The sequence below is a fragment of the Dunckerocampus dactyliophorus genome, chromosome 15 (genome assembly GCF_027744805.1).
Source record: "Dunckerocampus dactyliophorus isolate RoL2022-P2 chromosome 15, RoL_Ddac_1.1, whole genome shotgun sequence".
Classification (NCBI taxonomy): Eukaryota; Metazoa; Chordata; class Actinopteri; order Syngnathiformes; family Syngnathidae; genus Dunckerocampus; species Dunckerocampus dactyliophorus.
In genome coordinates this window covers 27066925-27086420 of record NC_072833.1, presented here as the reverse complement: position 1 = coordinate 27086420, position 19496 = coordinate 27066925, and the positions used below count along the sequence as shown (strand labels likewise).

The 19496-nt window shown below is 42.4% G+C and overlaps 1 protein-coding gene across 3 annotated transcripts; it reads right to left on the bottom strand.

The window, feature by feature from the left end:
* Nucleotides 1–215: 215 nt before the first annotated feature.
* On the bottom strand, nucleotides 216–19380 carry LOC129168564 (E3 ubiquitin-protein ligase TRIM35-like). 3 transcript variants are annotated; one of them, XM_054754014.1, is made up of 6 exons: nucleotides 18500–19380; nucleotides 2315–2791; nucleotides 1236–1331; nucleotides 924–1154; nucleotides 818–849; nucleotides 216–734 (listed from the first exon to the last, which is right to left on the bottom strand). In XM_054754014.1, exons 1-6 carry the CDS (start codon nucleotides 18548–18550, stop codon nucleotides 617–619), a joined length of 1005 nt encoding a protein of 334 aa, XP_054609989.1. In that variant the 5' UTR covers nucleotides 18551–19380; the 3' UTR covers nucleotides 216–616. The 3 variants fall into 3 exon arrangements, with proteins under 3 accessions (XP_054609989.1, XP_054609988.1, XP_054609990.1); XM_054754013.1 differs by having other exon boundaries at nucleotides 924–1331; XM_054754015.1 differs by having other exon boundaries at nucleotides 924–1331; nucleotides 2315–2665.
* Between the last annotated feature and the right edge of the window lie 116 nt (nucleotides 19381–19496).

The following is a 19496-nucleotide window of genomic DNA, read 5'->3' as shown; positions in this document are numbered from 1 at the left end:
CAGAAACTAGGTATTATAGGTATTATTTGATCATATTAACAGTGGTGTGTTTTTAAATTTTAAATCAAAGAGATTACATTAAATGTAAGACAAAGCACATCGACTTAACCTTTTGCGTTTTAATTTGATGAAAATCCTTTATTCAGAATTTATAAATAAAAATAAGAACATTTCCTCAAGTTGAAATTTGTAATATTAGTCATTTCTATTAAAAATATAAAATAAAACGTACTCCTTAGAAGAGGTTATTTACTAAAATGTGTTATTATAGTCATCATTGTCGTGTTGGATTTGTAAATGTTGATAAAGTGAAGAAGGGCATCAAGTGGCATTTTCACGCTGATACAACTTGAAATGAGTTTTAATCAACCTCAAGCATCTGTTCATACTCCTAATAATATTAACAATCATGTAATTTGGCAATGATGAGATGAGAAATGTGGCGTAAGAAGTTGGAAGGAGCATAAGAAGTCTGCATGGCCAGCGTGGGTGCGGCCTCTCCGTGTGCGTAGAAGAAGGGACGCTCAACCAGGAGCATGCAAGTCTTCTGCAGGGTCTTCCAACAAGAGTCTGGTTCGTCTGGTTAAGGGGGGGCGTGGCTGCTGCGACATCGTTTTCACCATTTGATGATGTGTCGCATCTTCTCCCACACGTGGAAGCTCAGCGAGCCCAAATATTTGGCCTCGTCGATGAGCCTCCCCGCCATCGGCAACATGTCCACGGGGCTCGCATCCCTGATGACAAAAAAGAAAAAAAGACTGAATGACGGCGGTGACCCCACGCCGAAAGCGTCAGGAGACCATGATCCACACCTTACCTGGCTGTTGATGCCGCAGAGTCCTTGCGCTCCTGAAAGACCCAAAAGAGAGGAGGTGACGCCAGCAAGGTGAGCAAGCATGGACGTGTCCACTCAGGTTCCTTACCCGCAAGACAGAGATGCCCGTCATAGCCAGCCTGTCCTCCAGAGCTCGTATGGACGCGCACACAGACTGCAGGCTGGCGTTGGCCTTGCCGATCTTTTGCCTCATGGCTCGACCCTTCTCCTCCACCTCCTCCTGAAGCATCACCATGCGGGCGTCCTCCTCGGCCTGCAGGAACCTGTGCAGGCGGGCGAACTCCTCGCCGGAGCACTTCTGCACATGCTGGGCCTCCACCTGGAAGGGCAGAAGAACCTCAGGGTGGGGGTGGGGGGAGTGAAGACATTTGGGCTTTGATGACGGCAAAGATGTCGCCACCTGAATGTGAACCTTGGCGTCCTCCAAGCTTTTCTTGGTTTTGTCCAAAACGTCCCTCGTCTTCAGCAGGGAGCAAAGTTGTGACTTTAGCTTGGCCTGTAGAGACGATTGATGAATCGTTAACGCCAAAGCTGCCTGAGTAGTCCGTGTACAGCTATTGTCAAGTGACTGTCTTACACATGCGTCACAATGTTACGGTACACGTTGGAATTCATCTTTCCCCTCGGTGAACCGCAGCTCCCCCAGTGCCGGCAGCACTCGAGCTCGACTGTTGGTTGATTATCTTGCTACTCACTTGCATTGCTAGCCCTCTAGACAATACAGTTAACCCTCGTTTATGGCGGTTAACCATTTCCTCCAAGTAGGAAATGCGCTCTTTAACATTATTAGAGCCCTCAAGGCATGAAGTAACACCCCTATAGTCACCGTTATATTTGTATCAGCCAGTATAATTGATGTAATCAGAGAAAATAGGTACGTTTCTTTCTGGCCAGCATACTTCCTTGCAGCTTTAAAATGCAATTTACACTGGTGTTAGCCAACATAGCAGGAAGTAAATAAGCCATGTAAGACGCACATAAAAAAGCAGTGTCCCAGCAAGTGTGTTCCCTGCGGAACCTTAGTGAGCCTAGTGCCTGTCTCGTTGAACAATTACCAACACCTAGTGGCCAATGTACAATACTACAAGTACATTGACAATTCTAATGCTTCTTCCACCTTGTATTTTAACCAATGCTTCACTTAGGCCAACAATAAGTACAATTTGATTAAATGTGCCTTTTTACAAACCTAATAGGCCGTATTCAACCACAAAAATTGATTAATTTAGAAAAATGGCGATACAGCGAGGGATTACTGTATTGGCTGAGTGTGAGTAGCACGCAGTCAAGTCACTTTGACGGAAAGTGAAGCAGCACATGACGCCCTCTTGGGAAATGGGTCCCAATCAATTCCACGCCCAAGAAGATCAAGGCAGCGGTGTTCACATGAAGTATTCAAACCGTGGACACAATTTGGACTGGTGTTGCCATAAATGTATCCAAGCTGTACATAGACTACTTTTATATGTTTTGTCCTACCTTGACATCATCAATGGCTTCGTTGATAAGGCAGCAGTCGTGCCGTTTGTGTCTTTTGGACTTGCTGCAAACCACGCAAATGGGCTCCTGGTCGACGAGGCAGAAGAGCTTGAGCCCCTCCCTGTGAAGAGCACACATGTCCTTCTGCCCGCAGAACAGCTCGTCGTCGTCGTCGTCCTGGACGAGGAACTCGCACAGGTTCCTGATGGTCAGAGAGGGCACCGGCTCGTCCACCGACAGGCTCCGGCACAGAGGGCACGACCTGGGCGGCCTCTGGTGGGCCCAGTGCTGCTTGAGGCACAGGCTGCAGAAGCTGTGGCTGCACTTCAGGACCACCGGGTACTTGTAAATCTGCAAGCAGATGGTGCAGGTGAGGTCCGCCTCGGGCAGAGACAGCGAGCAGGCCATCAGGGCAGGTACCCCCTGGTCGTTTCCGCAAAAAACGTCTTTGCCTTGGAATCTGTCGCCTTTGGATATCTAGAAACCACACAGAATGACGTCTAAAGTCTTTCAAAGTAAGCGTAATGACGTTCGGCTTCATAGAAAATAGGTTTTAGTGCTAATGAAGGCATAAAAGGCGACTTTTAAAAAGACGCGCTACGTGCTTTCTGTCCGCTACCTCTGCTGTTTGCGTCATGGAAGAGGCGGAGTCAACACTATTTAACCTTTGAACTCCTTCTACCGAAACAAATGTCACCAGTTTATCTGATCACTTATACAGCATATATAGTATACGCTGCGATGTTGTAGTATTATCATATTATTTGATTTATTTTACGAGCATCACTCAGCCGATTCAGTTACTCTTCCTGTTATTGCACCAAGTAGCCGCTAGATGTCAGCGTTTGCCCACATGCAGCTTTAAAATGTTGCGTTAAAGCAGGGATCGCTGGAGCTCGGCAGATGATGTTGGACATGTTTAAGACTATTTGCTCACACATTATGCCTCTATTTAATGACAAATGACCACAAAACAGCATCAAGACAATGGCATTTGTAAATAAGTACACTTTAAAGGAAAAGCGGAACCACAATCCTTATGTGAGACATGAACACACGTCTTTCTGTGTGTTCTAAAGATATCAAAACAGTTAAAAGAGGCAGCATGTAATGGGCTGCACCTATTCCGTCCATAAAGCACTAACAGGGCTCCATTTCCATAATGTGAGCTGCATATGAACCACATTGTTGTTATTAACATTGTTACGCCCAAGAACTACGTTACTGGCGTAGTGACACCTCGCCACACCACACATGCTAGCGACTAGCCGGCTAGCGACTAGCCAGGTGTAGCGTTCCTTTCTATGTTGCTATGTGAAATCAATGCACCCAGGAAGGAAGTTCCCAAAATAGTGTAAGTATTCCATGTTATCATGAATGTACCTGTTACTACATGCTCACAGCATGGATAGAAAAACAGAAAACCTTGTTGGAGGCGTTTTAACTCATTCAATCCCAGCCATTGTTCAAGACAACCCCTTCAATAGCGGCCATTTTACACCATTTGGACTGATCTTTTCAGGCACACAGAATATTGTGTTCTACGGCTATATAAACATGGAACCTACCAAAAGAAACATTAGATCCAAAAAAGTTTGTTTCTACCTTTTCGCGTTCTTTAGTAATCAGCAGCAGAACATACAGTAGGTGAGTTTCAGGAAAATTTCAGTTCTTGACTAAAAAAGGGACAAAACCAGCTCTTTGTGAAAAGATACATTTCAAGCATAACTTTCACTTTGACACTTTCTTTTTTTGCTTTTGTGGCAACTCAAATATAAGATAAACCAACATAAACAACACAAAAGAGGGTTGTTTCACATCCAAATAACAATTTATTTACAAATATAACACCATCAACTATTTACAGTTTTTACATTTGCAACTAAACTGTGTGTGTGCACGCGTGTTTACGTGCGTGTGTGAGTGTGCATGCGTTAAAAAGTCCCTACAGTGCGTAACCTGCACGCTACACTCCTCCACGCTGTCTCACTTCCTCCTTGCTGTGTTAATACGTGCAAATGATCCATGCCGAGTTCTTGTCAAATGCACTTCCGCCACCTGGTGTGTGTGAAAGACGTATAAACACATCTTTGTGATCGGGCGTTCAGGCGTTTCACCTGTTTTTATATCTTTAGAAGGCACAGAAGAGAGAAGGGCGTGTGTTCGTGTCACACGTAAGGATTGCGGATGGTTGGCAACATTCCATAAAAAGAACACATTTCCTTTAAATGTTGGCAGCCGTATAAAAAAAGCACAAATAGCGCGCTTCTCCTTTCTTCTTTGTCCAAGGAGCTTTAATAGCGATGAGCTTTGGAGACCCCTGGCCTGTTCAGTAACATTAAATGTCGTTACGCCAAGTGGCCGCTGGATGTCAGCGTTTGCCCACATGGCCAAGTGCTGCCCTGCAGGCTTTGGCTTTAAAGGAAAACAATAAAGTTCGAATGTGTCCCAGTGATATTGAGCTTCTCGGCAAATTCCACCGGTGCGTCGGTGTGCACAGGGGACAATAAAAACGCCAATTTGACGTTACATCGACGCTTCTTTACGCGTGTGTTGTGTTGTTAGTGACGGTGTTTTTAATCAGGAAGGCACCACCGCTAGCAAGAAGGCTCCTCGTCGTCACAGTGACACCTCAGCTACAACGTGCCCCGCTCTCGACTCCAGTCATGTTTAATAGATAATTCATACTCTGCTGAATATGGAATCTGCCGCGGCGGCGATGTAATTTTAATCGCCGCCTGCAGTGAGACAAGAGAGCGAGCGGAGCAGCGGAGCAGGCAGCCAGGCCGAATTATACCCTCTGCCTTCCATGTTTGATCTTTTTCTTATTTCAAATACACGCATCAGGGGCGTGTGCTCGTCACATGACCCCCCCCCCCTTCTCCATCGCCCTCCTTTTAGTGTTTAGTCACACTTCTTGTCCTGCGGAACCTTCTCGAACAAGCCGGTGTTTATCGATTGCCCCGCTTGCCAAGCCCGCAAACTCCGGAGCACAATTCCTGCAAGGCATGTGTGAGGGAAAAGTCACCTTTTTCACCTTTTGTTCTCCCTCTGGCGGTGCATCACGAATGTTGCAGTGCCCCATCTAGCCGCCAGATGTCGCCGTTCCTTTCTGTTAATCATCCTTTTCTACATACACAATGAATCCGCGTACCTGGCTTATAATAATGCTGTCCCCCCCACCCCTATCCACCCTCCCCACCCATATCCCCCCACCCCCCGCCCATATCCCCCCAAGTTGCCAAGGCAACGACATCAGTGATGAAGTTTGACAGCGATGGTTATTACTGGGATGTCCAATATTGGCTTCTTGCCGATATCCCATATGCTGATATTGCCCAAATCTCAATATCTGATACCGATATCAAGTGATACTGATACTGATGTGTGTAGCATCGCATATCTCCTGACGCGGAATTAACAGCACCGCCACAAGCGCCTGCCTTTCGAGCAGCTCTGTTTGTTTACTCAAGCACATTTTTACGTGCCATGAGAGCGACGTCCCGCATCGCTGTGGTTCCCAGTTTAGCCACTGAGGTAAAGAAGGCGTATCGAGGCAGCAGAGGAAGCGGAGATTCAAGCCTTCGGTACCTTCTGTCATCATGGGAAACGTGAATTGACTACCGAGCGAGGTCGACGAGCAGGCAAGAACGTCAAGACCTTCAGGGAGTGCAGCTTATTTGTGCTTCACTGAATGGCTAACAGCTAGCGTCTCAGACGCTAACGTGGGGATCTAGCCGACTTCAGGGAGGTCAGAGCGGACAGGAGCACGAGATACCGATATCTACCAATATTTTTTTTAAGGTTAGGGAAATTGGCATTTTTATGCCAATATCAGGCCAATAATATCGGCGGGCTGATATTATCGGACATCCCTAATAATTGCACTCACTGAAATGACATCAGTCACAAGGTTTTAAAGCAGGGGTACATGGTGAATATCAGGCCAATAAGATAAATCCGATATCATTAAAAATCACTCCGATAATCGCTAATAAAAAAAAAACACGCTCCAATTAGGCGAGCAAATCAAGCGCCCCTTTTTTTCTCCTGCCCGTGACGTTCACGGCGTGTCGCAACTTCCCCAGAGCTCACATGGAAACATTCACATGCAAACAAAATAACCCCAAAATTTTGGGAAAAAAATCGAGTAATGCGGATATTTTTCTATAATATTTGAGTGAAGAGGAGCGCTAGTAAAAATAAACGAGGTTATGTTTCATGCTGCTTAGTGATGAATGTGTCTTGATGCAACTGGAGGTGAACTCCATCTTTCCCGAGGGGGATGGGGGTGGGGGTGTCCAATCTCTGGAGGTGGTGGTGGTGTTGGGGGGGCCTTGTCCTGGATTCATATCTCCATTTCACACACACACATGCGGAGTGTGCGTGGTTTAAAGGAGTGATATGAGGAGATGAAGCTTGGCTGCAGCACAGCTGCACGCTCATCATTTCCTCTCTTTTCTCTTTCCTTCCTTCCCTTTCATGCCAACCATTTTTGTTCTCGCCGGATGACTCGCTGATGGCCCCCCAAATCTTTTTTTTTAACCCCTCCTCTTGAAGTCTCAGCTGGAACATCATGTCACTTTTTTCCTCCCTCTCTTCCATCTCCTTGTGATGTTTTTCCTCTTTCCTGCTGATGAAGAGAAAGATGACAGGAGATGTTGGCGCCGTGGAGAGCTCGATGATGTTTCTCCTTCAGGGAGCCGGCGTCCGCTACGTCTCCTGCATCTTGACCATCTTGGCGCCGTCATTGGTGGCTTTCTCTGCCCGACTGATTGTTTGGAACCACTAGGAAATCCAAGGGTACACAAACGCACCACAGCAAGCCACGTGACACCACTCCTTTCTCCCATTGGTCAACAGCAGTGATTCTAAACACAACCTAAACGGGTGCATATTGTTGTTTTTACCTTCCATTTTTACTAGCGGTGAACTCATTTTTACACTTGAAGCATGTTCAAATGTTATCTAGGTGTTACAAATTTCACCCTGGAACGGATAATAAACACAAATAAACACAACAAGAAAAAGAAAAAATAGTCCCTAAAAGTCAGCATATTGCTGTTTTTGTGTGGTTATTAACAGCAGTTCACTTATTTTTACACTTTAAGCATGTTCAAATGTTACCCAGGCATTACAAGGCCCACAGTTTCACTACAGAACGGATTATAAACACTTATAAACACAACCTGAAGCAAAAATAGTCCCTAAACATGCACATATTGTTGTTTTTATGTATGCTTATTAACAGCCGTTCACTTATTTTTACACTTTAAGCATGTTAACATGCTGATCACACTTTACGAGGACCACAGTTTCACTCTGGAACGCATTATAAACACTAATAACACAAGCTGGAGCAAAAATAAACGTGTGCATATTGTTGTTTTTATATGTGATGATCAACAGTGGTTGACTTATTTTTACACTTGAAGCGTGTTCAGATGTTATTCAGGCGATACAAAGGCCACAATTTCACCCCAGAATGGATTATAAACACAAATAAACACAACCTGAAGCAAAAATAGTCCCTAAACGTGCGCATGTTGTTGTTTTTATGTGTGGTTATTAACAGCGGTTGACTTATTGTTACACTTTAAGCATGTTAAGATGCTCACACTCACACGGGGGGTTGGACAAGGGAAGCCATCTTGTCTTTTAAGAGAAGCATTGCATTCAGCCTCTGTCCACACCGATGCTTCTCGGGTCGTTTATCAGACAAACGATGTGCATTGTGCACACACACACACACACACACACACACACACACACACACTCACGCACACACGCACACACGCACACACACACACACGCAATGAGGGCCACAGTATGTTGTTATTTTTTTACGTATCCTTGCGAGTTGTTTTGTTATGCAGAGTTCTTTGCCCTGCAGCGCCTCCTGTTCTCATGCTAGTGATTGGACGTATTGATGAGGACTGAGTGACCCACATACACAGGGGGGTCGGGGGGTGCGGTGTCCCAATACGTTGAGTGTGTGTTTACATAATGTGTCGATTGTTTGAGTGCTGCGGGACTCGCACCACAAATCGTCATCGACCTGCCCGCTCTCTGTTTTCAATGTGATGTTTTGTGTTGCTTTTTGGCCACACCCCCCATTGGAGCGTGATGTAACTGTGCCACAATAACGAAAGCGTGTAAGCCGTTAGGGCGCTTGAACGTGTTTTTAGCAAAGCCTACGTTGCTTTGTGTGTGTGTAGCTTTAATGCTAACAAACGTGTTAGCTACGCTACTTGTCCAACGTAATAGATGCGGTTGGACGTAGTCTCCTTAAAGAGTGGGACAGGAGGGCACGAACGTTAGCAACACTAGCATAGCTATGTGATGCTAAAGTGCTAACATTACACTCACATTTGAGCAGCGACATCGTGCTAGCTTAGCCTATTTGCTGAAGAAATGATGCAACTTCCAACATCCACGTGACTGACGAATAATTGGTGGGGCTTTAGTTTAAGACGTGTAGCGAAGCCGGGGCAAGGTTTTTCCTTCATGACCAACATAAACAGATTTTAGTTTTTTTCCCAAAGTGCTGCGCGTATGCATGTGAAAAGACACAACTCCATGACGTAGCGCACACAGAGCTAGATCATGCTGCTGGATGCTGCGTGGTACGTCACTTGCAGCTACTGCCAGCTTGTGGAGCTCATTAAAAAAACGCATCAGGAAGTTGCCTACAGCCGCAGTCATGAATGCCAAAGATTGATTGACCCGGCGTGAATTGGAGACCCCGGTGACGAAAGTGCTATTGCTTACCCGGCAACTATAGTCCACTTGGCAGTTGACTGAATAGACGGCGTTTACGCTACGCTGAAAATGGTGAAATGACTGATAAGGATTTATTATTGATGTATTGTTTATCATGGAGTTTATAAACCTATTTAGTTATTACTTCATTATTATTTTTGCTTTATTTATTTGTCATGTTTTTGTTTACTTTGCCAAACGTATTATGTATTTATTATTTATGTTTGATTTATTATACAATTTGTATTCACGTTCCTTAAAGTATTTATGATTTCATTATCTATCCATTCATGGATTATTTATTTATTATGATGATTGAATTTGTGTTGTCATTGCTAGACTTATTTATTTATGATGAAATTATTGATGTATTATTGATTTTATTTGGTCAGGTTGCTAAAGGTATTTATTGAATTAGTCATTTCTAATGATTTTTGTTGACATTGCTAAGCTTATATTTAATATTTTTTAAAAATTATGTAGTGTTATTTATTATGAAATTTTTGTTCACATTGCGAAACGTTTTTATTTATTATTCCATTTTGTAGCTATTATTTATGTATTATTTATGATTGATTTTTTGTTCACGTTGGTAAATATGTTTATGATTCATTTGAAATGGCTTGTTCACATGGCTAAACGTGTTTATTCATGATAGAAATATTGCTGCATGACTTCTGATTGATGTTTGTGCTGACTTTGGAGTGTGTTGCTGAATAATTGATGTCTTATGTGTGCTTTGTTTGCGGTGCTAAAGTTCCTCTGAAGATGAATGGAATAATGCAGCTATTATTTGTTTCCTATTTATTACAGGAGATGGGCAGAAGGCCGCTCGCCTCCATCATAACTTCCATTTTACAACCTGACACCAAGCGGAAAATCACCCGGGCAACACCGGCGCCGCTGAGTGAGGAGGAGGAGGATCAGGGTGGGGGCGGTGGTGGTGGCGTTTTCATTTGTGTGTTATTTAGGTCAGTTTGGCTGCATTGATGTGTGTTAGCGTCTGCTAGCATACAAATGAGAAAGGAGGAGGCGCCATGTGCGCTTAATGAGGGCGCGGAGGGGGCGGGCGCTGCGGGCAGGTAGAGTCGCACCGCGTTAACCTTTAGCACCCCCGGAAGCATCCGTCACCGGCTGACACTTTGCTAGCGAGTCTCCGGGGCCTCGCCGGGGAAGTGAGTGAGGCCCGGGTTCTCCGCACGCCAGTCGTCTTCAGGCGCCGAGGAAGGGGCGGGGCTAACTCACAGCGCTGCCAATTTACATTTTAAAAGGAGAGAAGAAGAAGAGGATCCTCATTTCCACTTATTAGTACGCAACCGCACTCATCCAGCTACACAACACTCACTAAGTACACACTCTACACACTACACTGCATGTACTCCATGTACTCAGTATTGTAGTGTAAGTATGCAGTACATTGTTAATGGTACTACTGTATGTCCTAATGGTACTACTACTGTATGTCCTAATAGTACTACCGTATGTCCTAATAGCACTACTACTGTATGTCCTAATAGTACTACCGTATGTCCTAATAGTACTACTACTGTATGTCCTAATAGTACTACCGTATGTCCTAATAGTACTACTACTGTATGTCCTAATAGTACTACCATATGTCCTAATGGTACTACTACTGTATGTCCTAATGGTACTACTGTATGTCCTAATGGTACTACTACTGTATGTCCTAATGGTACTACTGCTGTATGTCCTAATAGTACTACTGTATGTCCTAATGGTACTACTACTGTATGTCCTAATAGTACTACTGTATGTCCTAATGGTACTACTACTGTATGTCCTAATGGTACTACTACTGTATGTCCTAATGGTACTACCGTATGTCCTATTGGTACTACTACTGTATGTCCTAATAGTACTACCGTATGTCCTAATAGTACTACTACTGTATGTCCTAATAGTACTACCATATGTCCTAATGGTACTACTACTGTATGTCCTAATAGTACTACTACTGTATGTCCTAATAGTACTACCGTATGTCCTAATGGTACTACTACTGTATGTCCTAATAGTACTACTACTGTATGTCCTAATAGTACTACCGTATGTCCTAATAGCACTACTACTGTATGTCCTAATAGTACTACCGTATGTCCTAATGGTACTACTACTGTATGTCCTAATAGTACTACTACTGTATGTCCTAATAGTACTACCGTATGTCCTAATGGTACTACCGTATGTCCTAATAGTACTACTACTGTATGTCCTAATAGTACTACCGTATGTCCTAATGGTACTACCGTATGTCCTAATGGTACTACTACTGTATGTCCTAATGGTACTACTGTATGTCCTAATGGTACTACTACTGTATGTCCTAATGGTACTACTGCTGTATGTCCTAATAGTACTACTGTATGTCCTAATGGTACTACTGCTGTATGTCCTAATAGTACTACCGTATGTCCTAATGGTACTACTACCGTATGTCCTAATGGTACTACTACTGTATGTCCTAATGGTACTACCGTATGTCCTAATAGCACTACTACTGTATGTCCTAATAGTACTACCGTATGTCCTAATGGTACTACTACTGTATGTCCTAATGGTACTACTGTATGTCCTAATGGTACTACTACTGTATGTCCTAATGGTACTACTGCTGTATGTCCTAATAGTACTACTGTATGTCCTAATGGTACTACTACTGTATGTCCTAATAGTACTACCGTATGTCCTAATGGTACTACTACTGTATGTCCTAATGGTACTACCGTATGTCCTAATGGTACTACTACTGTATGTCCTAATGGTACTACTGTATGTCCTAATGGTACTACTACTGTATGTCCTAATGGTACTACTGCTGTATGTCCTAATAGTACTACTGTATGTCCTAATGGTACTACTGCTGTATGTCCTAATAGTACTACCGTATGTCCTAATGGTACTACTGTATGTCCTAATGGTACTACTGTATGTCCTAATAGTACTACCGTATGTCCTAATGGTACTACTGTATGTCCTAATGGTACTACTACTGTATGTCCTAATAGTACTACTGTATGTCCTAATGGTACTACTACCGTATGTCCTAATGGTACTACTACTGTATGTCCTAATGGTACTACTACTGTATGTCCTAATGGTACTACCGTATGTCCTAATAGCACTACTACTGTATGTCCTAATAGTACTACCGTATGTCCTAATGGTACTACTACTGTATGTCCTAATAGTACTACTACTGTATGTCCTAATAGTACTACCGTATGTCCTAATGGTACTACTACTGTATGTCCTAATGGTACTACCGTATGTCCTAATGGTACTACTACTGTATGTCCTAATGGTACTACTGTATGTCCTAATGGTACTACTACTGTATGTCCTAATAGTACTACCGTATGTCCTAATGGTACTACTACTGTATGTCCTAATGGTACTACTGTATGTCCTAATGGTACTACTGTATGTCCTTATGGTACTACTGTATGTCCTAATAGTACTACTGTATGTCCTAATGGTACTACTACTGTATGTCCTAATGGTACTACTGCTGTATGTCCTAATAGTACTACTGTATGTCCTAATGGTACTACTGCTGTATGTCCTAATAGTACTACCGTATGTCCTAATGGTACTACTGTATGTCCTAATGGTACTACTACTGTATGTCCTAATAGTACTACTGTATGTCCTAATGGTACTACTGTATGTCCTAATAGTACTACCGTATGTCCTAATGGTACTACTGTATGTCCTAATGGTACTACTACTGTATGTCCTAATAGTACTACTGTATGTCCTAATGGTACTACTACCGTATGTCCTAATGGTACTACTATTGTATGTCCTAATGGTACTACTACTGTATGTCCTAATGGTACTACCGTATGTCTTAATAGCACTACTACTGTATGTCCTAATAGTACTACCGTATGTCCTAATGGTACTACTACTGTATGTCCTAATAGTACTACTACTGTATGTCCTAATGGTACTACTACTGTATGTCCTAATAGTACTACCGTATGTCCTAATAGCACTACTACTGTATGTCCTAATAGTACTACCGTATGTCCTAATGGTACTACTACTGTATGTCCTAATAGTACTACTACTGTATGTCCTAATAGTACTACCGTATGTCCTAATAGTACTACTATTGTATGTCCTAATAGTACTACCGTATGTCCTAATGGTACTACTACTGTATGTCCTAATGGTACTACCGTATGTCCTAATGGTACTACTACTGTATGTCCTAATGGTACTACCGTATGTCCTAATGGTACTACTACTGTATGTCCTAATAGTACTACTGTATGTCCTAATGGTACTACTGCTGTATGTCCTAATAGTACTACCGTATGTCCTAATGGTACTACTGTATGTCCTAATGGTACTACTACTGTATGTCCTAATAGTACTACTGTATGTCCTAATGGTACTACTGTATGTCCTAATAGTACTACCGTATGTCCTAATAGTACTACTGTATGTCCTAATGGTACTACTGTATGTCCTAATGGTACTACTACTGTATGTCCTAATGGTACTACTGCTGTATGTCCTAATAGTACTACCGTATGTCCTAATGGTACTACTACTGTATGTCCTAATGGTACTACTGTATGTCCTTATGGTACTACTGTATGTCCTAATAGTACTACTGTATGTCCTAATAGTACTACTGTATGTCCTAATGGTACTACTGTATGTCCTAATAGTACTACTGTATGTCCTAATAGTACTACTGTATGTCCTAATGGTACTACTGCTGTATGTCCTAATAGTACTACCGTATGTCCTAATGGTACTCCTACTGTATGTCCTAATAGTACTACTGTATGTCCTTATGGTACTACTGTATGTCCTAATAGTACTACTGTATGTCCTAATGGTACTACTACTGTATGTCCTAATGGTACTACTACTGTATGTCCTAATGGTACTACCGTATGTCCTATTGGTACTACTACTGTATGTCCTAATAGTACTACCGTATGTCCTAATGGTACTACTACTGTATGTCCTAATAGTACTACCGTATGTCCTAATGGTACTACTACTGTATGTCCTAATAGTACTACTACTGTATGTCCTAATAGTACTACTGTATGTCCTAATGGTACTACTGCTGTATGTCCTAATAGTACTACTGTATGTCCTAATGGTACTACTGTATGTCCTAATGGTACTACTGTATGTCCTTATGGTACTACTGTATGTCCTAATAGTACTACTGTATGTCCTAATAGTACTACTGTATGTCCTAATGGTACTACTGTATGTCCTAATAGTACTACTGTATGTCCTAATAGTACTACTGTATGTCCTAATGGTACTACTGCTGTATGTCCTAATAGTACTACCGTATGTCCTAATGGTACTCCTACTGTATGTCCTAATAGTACTACTGTATGTCCTTATGGTACTACTGTATGTCCTAATAGTACTACTGTATGTCCTAATGGTACTACTACTGTATGTCCTAATGGTACTACTACTGTATGTCCTAATGGTACTACCGTATGTCCTATTGGTACTACTACTGTATGTCCTAATAGTACTACCGTATGTCCTAATGGTACTACTACTGTATGTCCTAATAGTACTACCGTATGTCCTAATGGTACTACTACTGTATGTCCTAATAGTACTACTACTGTATGTCCTAATAGTACTACTGTATGTCCTAATGGTACTACTGCTGTATGTCCTAATAGTACTACTGTATGTCCTAATGGTACTACTGTATGTCCTAATGGTACTACTGTATGTCCTTATGGTACTACTGTATGTCCTAATAGTACTACTGTATGTCCTAATGGTACTACTGTATGTCCTATTCTATTTTTAATATTTTTATTTGTTTTAATTAATTAATTTCTTGAAGGCAATAATTACTAATTAATATTTTTTTATTTTAAAATTACCTCTACATGTTTACTATTTAGTAAAATTGTATTATTTTAAAGGTTTAATTCGAGTTTTTTAATATTATTTATTATTATTTATTCTTGTTATTATTATTATTTACTTATGTGTACATAAATTCATGTTTTTAAAAAATGACATTTAAAAAGATCTATACACTCTCTTATTCTTTACACTGTATTCCTCTTTTTCTACTGAAGTTTTTGTCATTAATTTATTGTTGTTGACGTATTTTTGAAAATAAATAATTACTTTAATGAACGAATGAAATATTTGAATGTAATGATTTCACTTTTTCAAGTTCTCTCCACAAATAACGGCTGCTCGCTTGAATCAACGATGAAGCAAGTATGGATTCATTTGTTATGATGATGGATGTTTTGAATGAGTAACATATTTGACATTGAAGAAGATGAACGTCTGCCATGGAAGACCCCGTGTTTGTCCGTGTCACGTTGACTTTTGCGTTGACGTTGTGTCTAATCTGAGCGTCTTGGAAGAAAGAGACCCTCCCCCCGCCGCCCCCACTGTTGTTGATGACAGCCGAGTAGGACGTCCCGATGCCAGATGCTGCACTCTGTGACGGCAGGTGGTTTTTATTTGCCCGGCCGCCCGGCGGGTTTGCACTGGTGCACCTGCAAAAGGCCAAGAGCGCGTGTTTACTCGCTCGACGCCCACCGAGGCCGAGGGATGCTCAAGAAGAAGAAGAAGCGTCATGTCGGCAAATATTTCACCATCAGATCGTTCGGGTCCTCATCGCCTCGTTCCAGCGGGGACAAAGGTCGAAGGTCTTCTATTAGCAGGATGCTCGCTCGGATGGGAATTGGCCTGAGGACTGCAGGTGACGCCCTCCGTAAATAGGAGATCAGAACCAACCAGGAAGTTGCCTGCCCTCCATCACATGACCTCTAAACTCTTTCTATGTATTTTCCTTTCATTTCGTTGAATTCATAAAACCAAACAAATAAGTCATTCAAATAAACTGAAACCAAAAATTCAATGAAATTATATTCAATTAAATACAAATAATTTAAGTTACATTAATTTAAATTACATTAAATAAAATTTAGTTTTTAGTTTTTTCTTTTTAAAATAATTTTTTTTCTCTTCAATTTAATTACACAAAGAAATAGTGTAAATAAAATAAAATAAGTAATTGAAGTAAACAAAAATAAAATGAAATTATATCAGATTACGTTTCTCAATTGAAATTCAAACATGCCCAAAGTATTAAATTAAATTAAATTTAATTAAAATAAATTAAATTAAATTAAACATTTCTTAGGAGGGAAAAAAATAAGTAATTCAAATAAACTAAAAGAAAAAAATTATATTAGATTAAATAAAACTAAATGAAGTCACATTAAATTAAACTAAAATGAAGCATTTTTCAATAGCCTTTTTAATTTCATTTAATTTTATTTAAAAACGGGTAATTAGAAACATTAATTAACATTTTTCAGAAAAAAAACTCATGGAATGGAAAAAAAACTAAACTGAAATTAAAATAAAGCTAAAAAAATAATAAATGAAATAATAATAACAAATACATTAAATGAACTAAACACTAACCTAAAATGAAAACCAAGGTCAAATAAAACTAAATTCAAGTAAAATAGACCAAAATAAAGTGAAACAAAATTACGGCTACAACAAAATGAAATAAATAAAAGGGACTAAAAGAAATGGAATCAAGTAAGAAGTAAGTTAGACTGCTCATCCTGGCTGGCGTTGATCTCAGCCACCTTTGAAGAAGAGACACTTAGGCTAGATTAGACACGAATGAACAAAGTCAATAACAAAGAAAATGTTGTCTTCCGGTCCCAGCAGCAAAGAGCGATGGTTGTTTCTGTTTCTTTTTTGTGACTGAGAGGAACTGGTCCGGTGTCGTGTGGATGAAATATGACGTTACATTCAAGCGCACACGCAAAATAAGAAGCCAATAACGTCAAACCGCAGGAAGACGCGAGGTCACGCCGTCAGGAAAGCGTCTTTGCTTTAATAAACTTTGACTTTTCAGTGTTTTGGCTCCTTCAGATGAATCGTCACTCAGAAATGAAGTGTTGAAACAGGACAGACAGAATGAGGCGATTCTTCCATCGGAGTTCCATTAGTTGGCCTGGCTGGGTGCTTCACTTCCTCGTGACCCCTGAGGGATCGGTGCCTTCCAGCGCTCATTATCACAGTCCGGCATCGGGCTAATAAATCAGCATTCCCAGCCTGATGATTGGCTAATCCATCGATTTCACTCATGTTTACTGGCCGAGCTTCGAGCCGCCCGTGACTAATGAGCAGCACAACCACTCCATGCTGCTTTTTTAGCGCCAACATCATTGGGAGTAATCCTCATCTGCTTTGCAGAAAGACGTGGCCGCAAAAGTCCGGCGGGAACACGAGAAATAAGAAAATCTCTTCAAGTTTTATTAGTCGGCGCGCTGATGCTGAAATATTCATCTTCAGCTGAGAGATTTATGAATACAAGTCAGCTACTAGCGCGGTGTTTCTCACGATGAAGTCACTTCATTGCATTTTCACGCTGGTCCACGACGCTGTATGATGGGTTTTTCATTACCCAGATTTGCACCAAAAAGTCTTCATTTCTCACTTTGCCCCCACTTTGCGTCGTGTCTTTGACTTAATTCTACTAACTCGTTCACACGTCAAGCAGGTAACAAACGGCCATCATTAGAAAAGCCCTGGCTTTGCACTTTTTGCACAATGCAAGATTACCAAATTATTAGGAACAACTTCAGGACCGTCACTAAAAGTCAGCATTTTGATCTTTGTAAAGGCAGGATGTTTTGATGCAGGCTCGTATTGCGTTTTTCCCGTGTTGTGTGTTATTATGGGATGCCTGTGGCTGCATGTGCATGGTGACACGGCGTTCCCAGAAAGGCATAAATTCATTTCCTCCCAGACATGTCGCCCCAAATTGAATTCTGGCTTTTAAAGAGAGAGAGAAAAAAACAATATTTAATGTTTGCAGCTGAGGCGCTTTTGCTTTCTTTGGGTTTCATCACACTCCCGCCGCTGTCTTCTTCATCTTCGCAGGACGCCAGCTGTTGCGTAATCAGCCAGGAGCGTTTGGGCCTGGTGGTCCTCACCATGACGACAAAGTGAGTTAGGAAGTACTTTTGGATTTCATCCAAAGATAGATCCCGTATTTGTCCTGGAATCTATTTTTCATTTCATCTCCTCTAATCAAATGAGGCGAAATGATATCAGGCTCCCACTAAAGCGTATCGCCTGCTGGAAGAGGCTTCAGAGGCGAGGGGGGCCTGGGGGTGGTGTTCCGAGGACGCAAATGGATGAGATGGATTATTAATGAGATGAATATGAGACTGCTGCAATGCCGTGTCCTCATCAGCAGGGTGGAGGAGTCACGCTAGCAGTGGGGAACGCGGTTGGAATCCCCAACGGTGGACGCACAGGAACAGGAAGTGTGCGTTTAAAAAAAATAAAAGTTAAACATGGCGTCCATTCATTCATCCATCTTCTTCTGCTTACCTGAGGTTGGGTTTCAAAGGCGAGCGTCGGCTTCCCTCTCGCCGGCTGCATCGTCCAGCTCCTCCCAACAGATCCTGAGGCGTTCCCAGGCCTGGGAGAGACACAGTCTCGCCAATGCCCTGAACACCGCCCCAGCTAAGCAGATGCCTGAGTCATCTCATCTGGCTCCACCTGACACATCTGAGGCGTTCCCAGGCAGGTTTAGAGACATACGGTAGTCTCTCCAACGTGTCCTGTGTCTTTCCCAAGGCCTCCTACCGGTCAGATGTGCCCTGTCTGTGAGGCACCCTAACCAGATGTCCAAACCGCCTCATCTGGCTCCTCCCGGCGGATCCTGAGGTGTTCCCAGGCCAGCTGAGAGACATAGTCTCCCCAACGTGTCGTGGGTCTTCCCTCAGGCCTCCCACCGGTCGGACGTGTCCTGAGCACCTCCCCAGGGAGGCGTACAGGATGCATCCTGACCAGATGCCCAAGCCACCTCATGTGGACCCTCAATGCGGAGCAGTGGCGCCCTGACGCAAGAAAAATGTTCCTAGTCGGGCTTTGGCCTGTTGACCCGTTGTGCTCGCAGATTCCTTTTTTTTTTTTAAAGAGTTGAAAGACAGGAAACTTATGGGAAATGACAGGAGGGCAATGGAAAGAAACGGGGGAGTTTCCCAGGAAAAAGGGGAGGGTTGGCAGGTATCCGTGACGGACTCTACAGGAACAGGATCGGCATCGGGATCCGTCAAAGAGTTCAACCCGGTAGTCTCGTTGCCGGGAAAGAAGGAAGGCCGCAAATGTAAAAAACCCCAAAAGTTTCATTTTGGGAATCTTCCATGGCCTGGTATTTGCCGCGTGCTTGTTTTCCAACCAGGACCGGCCCAACGTGTGTTCCGGCGTGTTCCATCCCGTGTGATGACATCGTGATGTGCTGGACTTTGTCAATAGTGTATCGATCCCTCCCACTTTTCCATGGATCGTTATCATACTTTATTTATTTATAACTTCCTGGGGG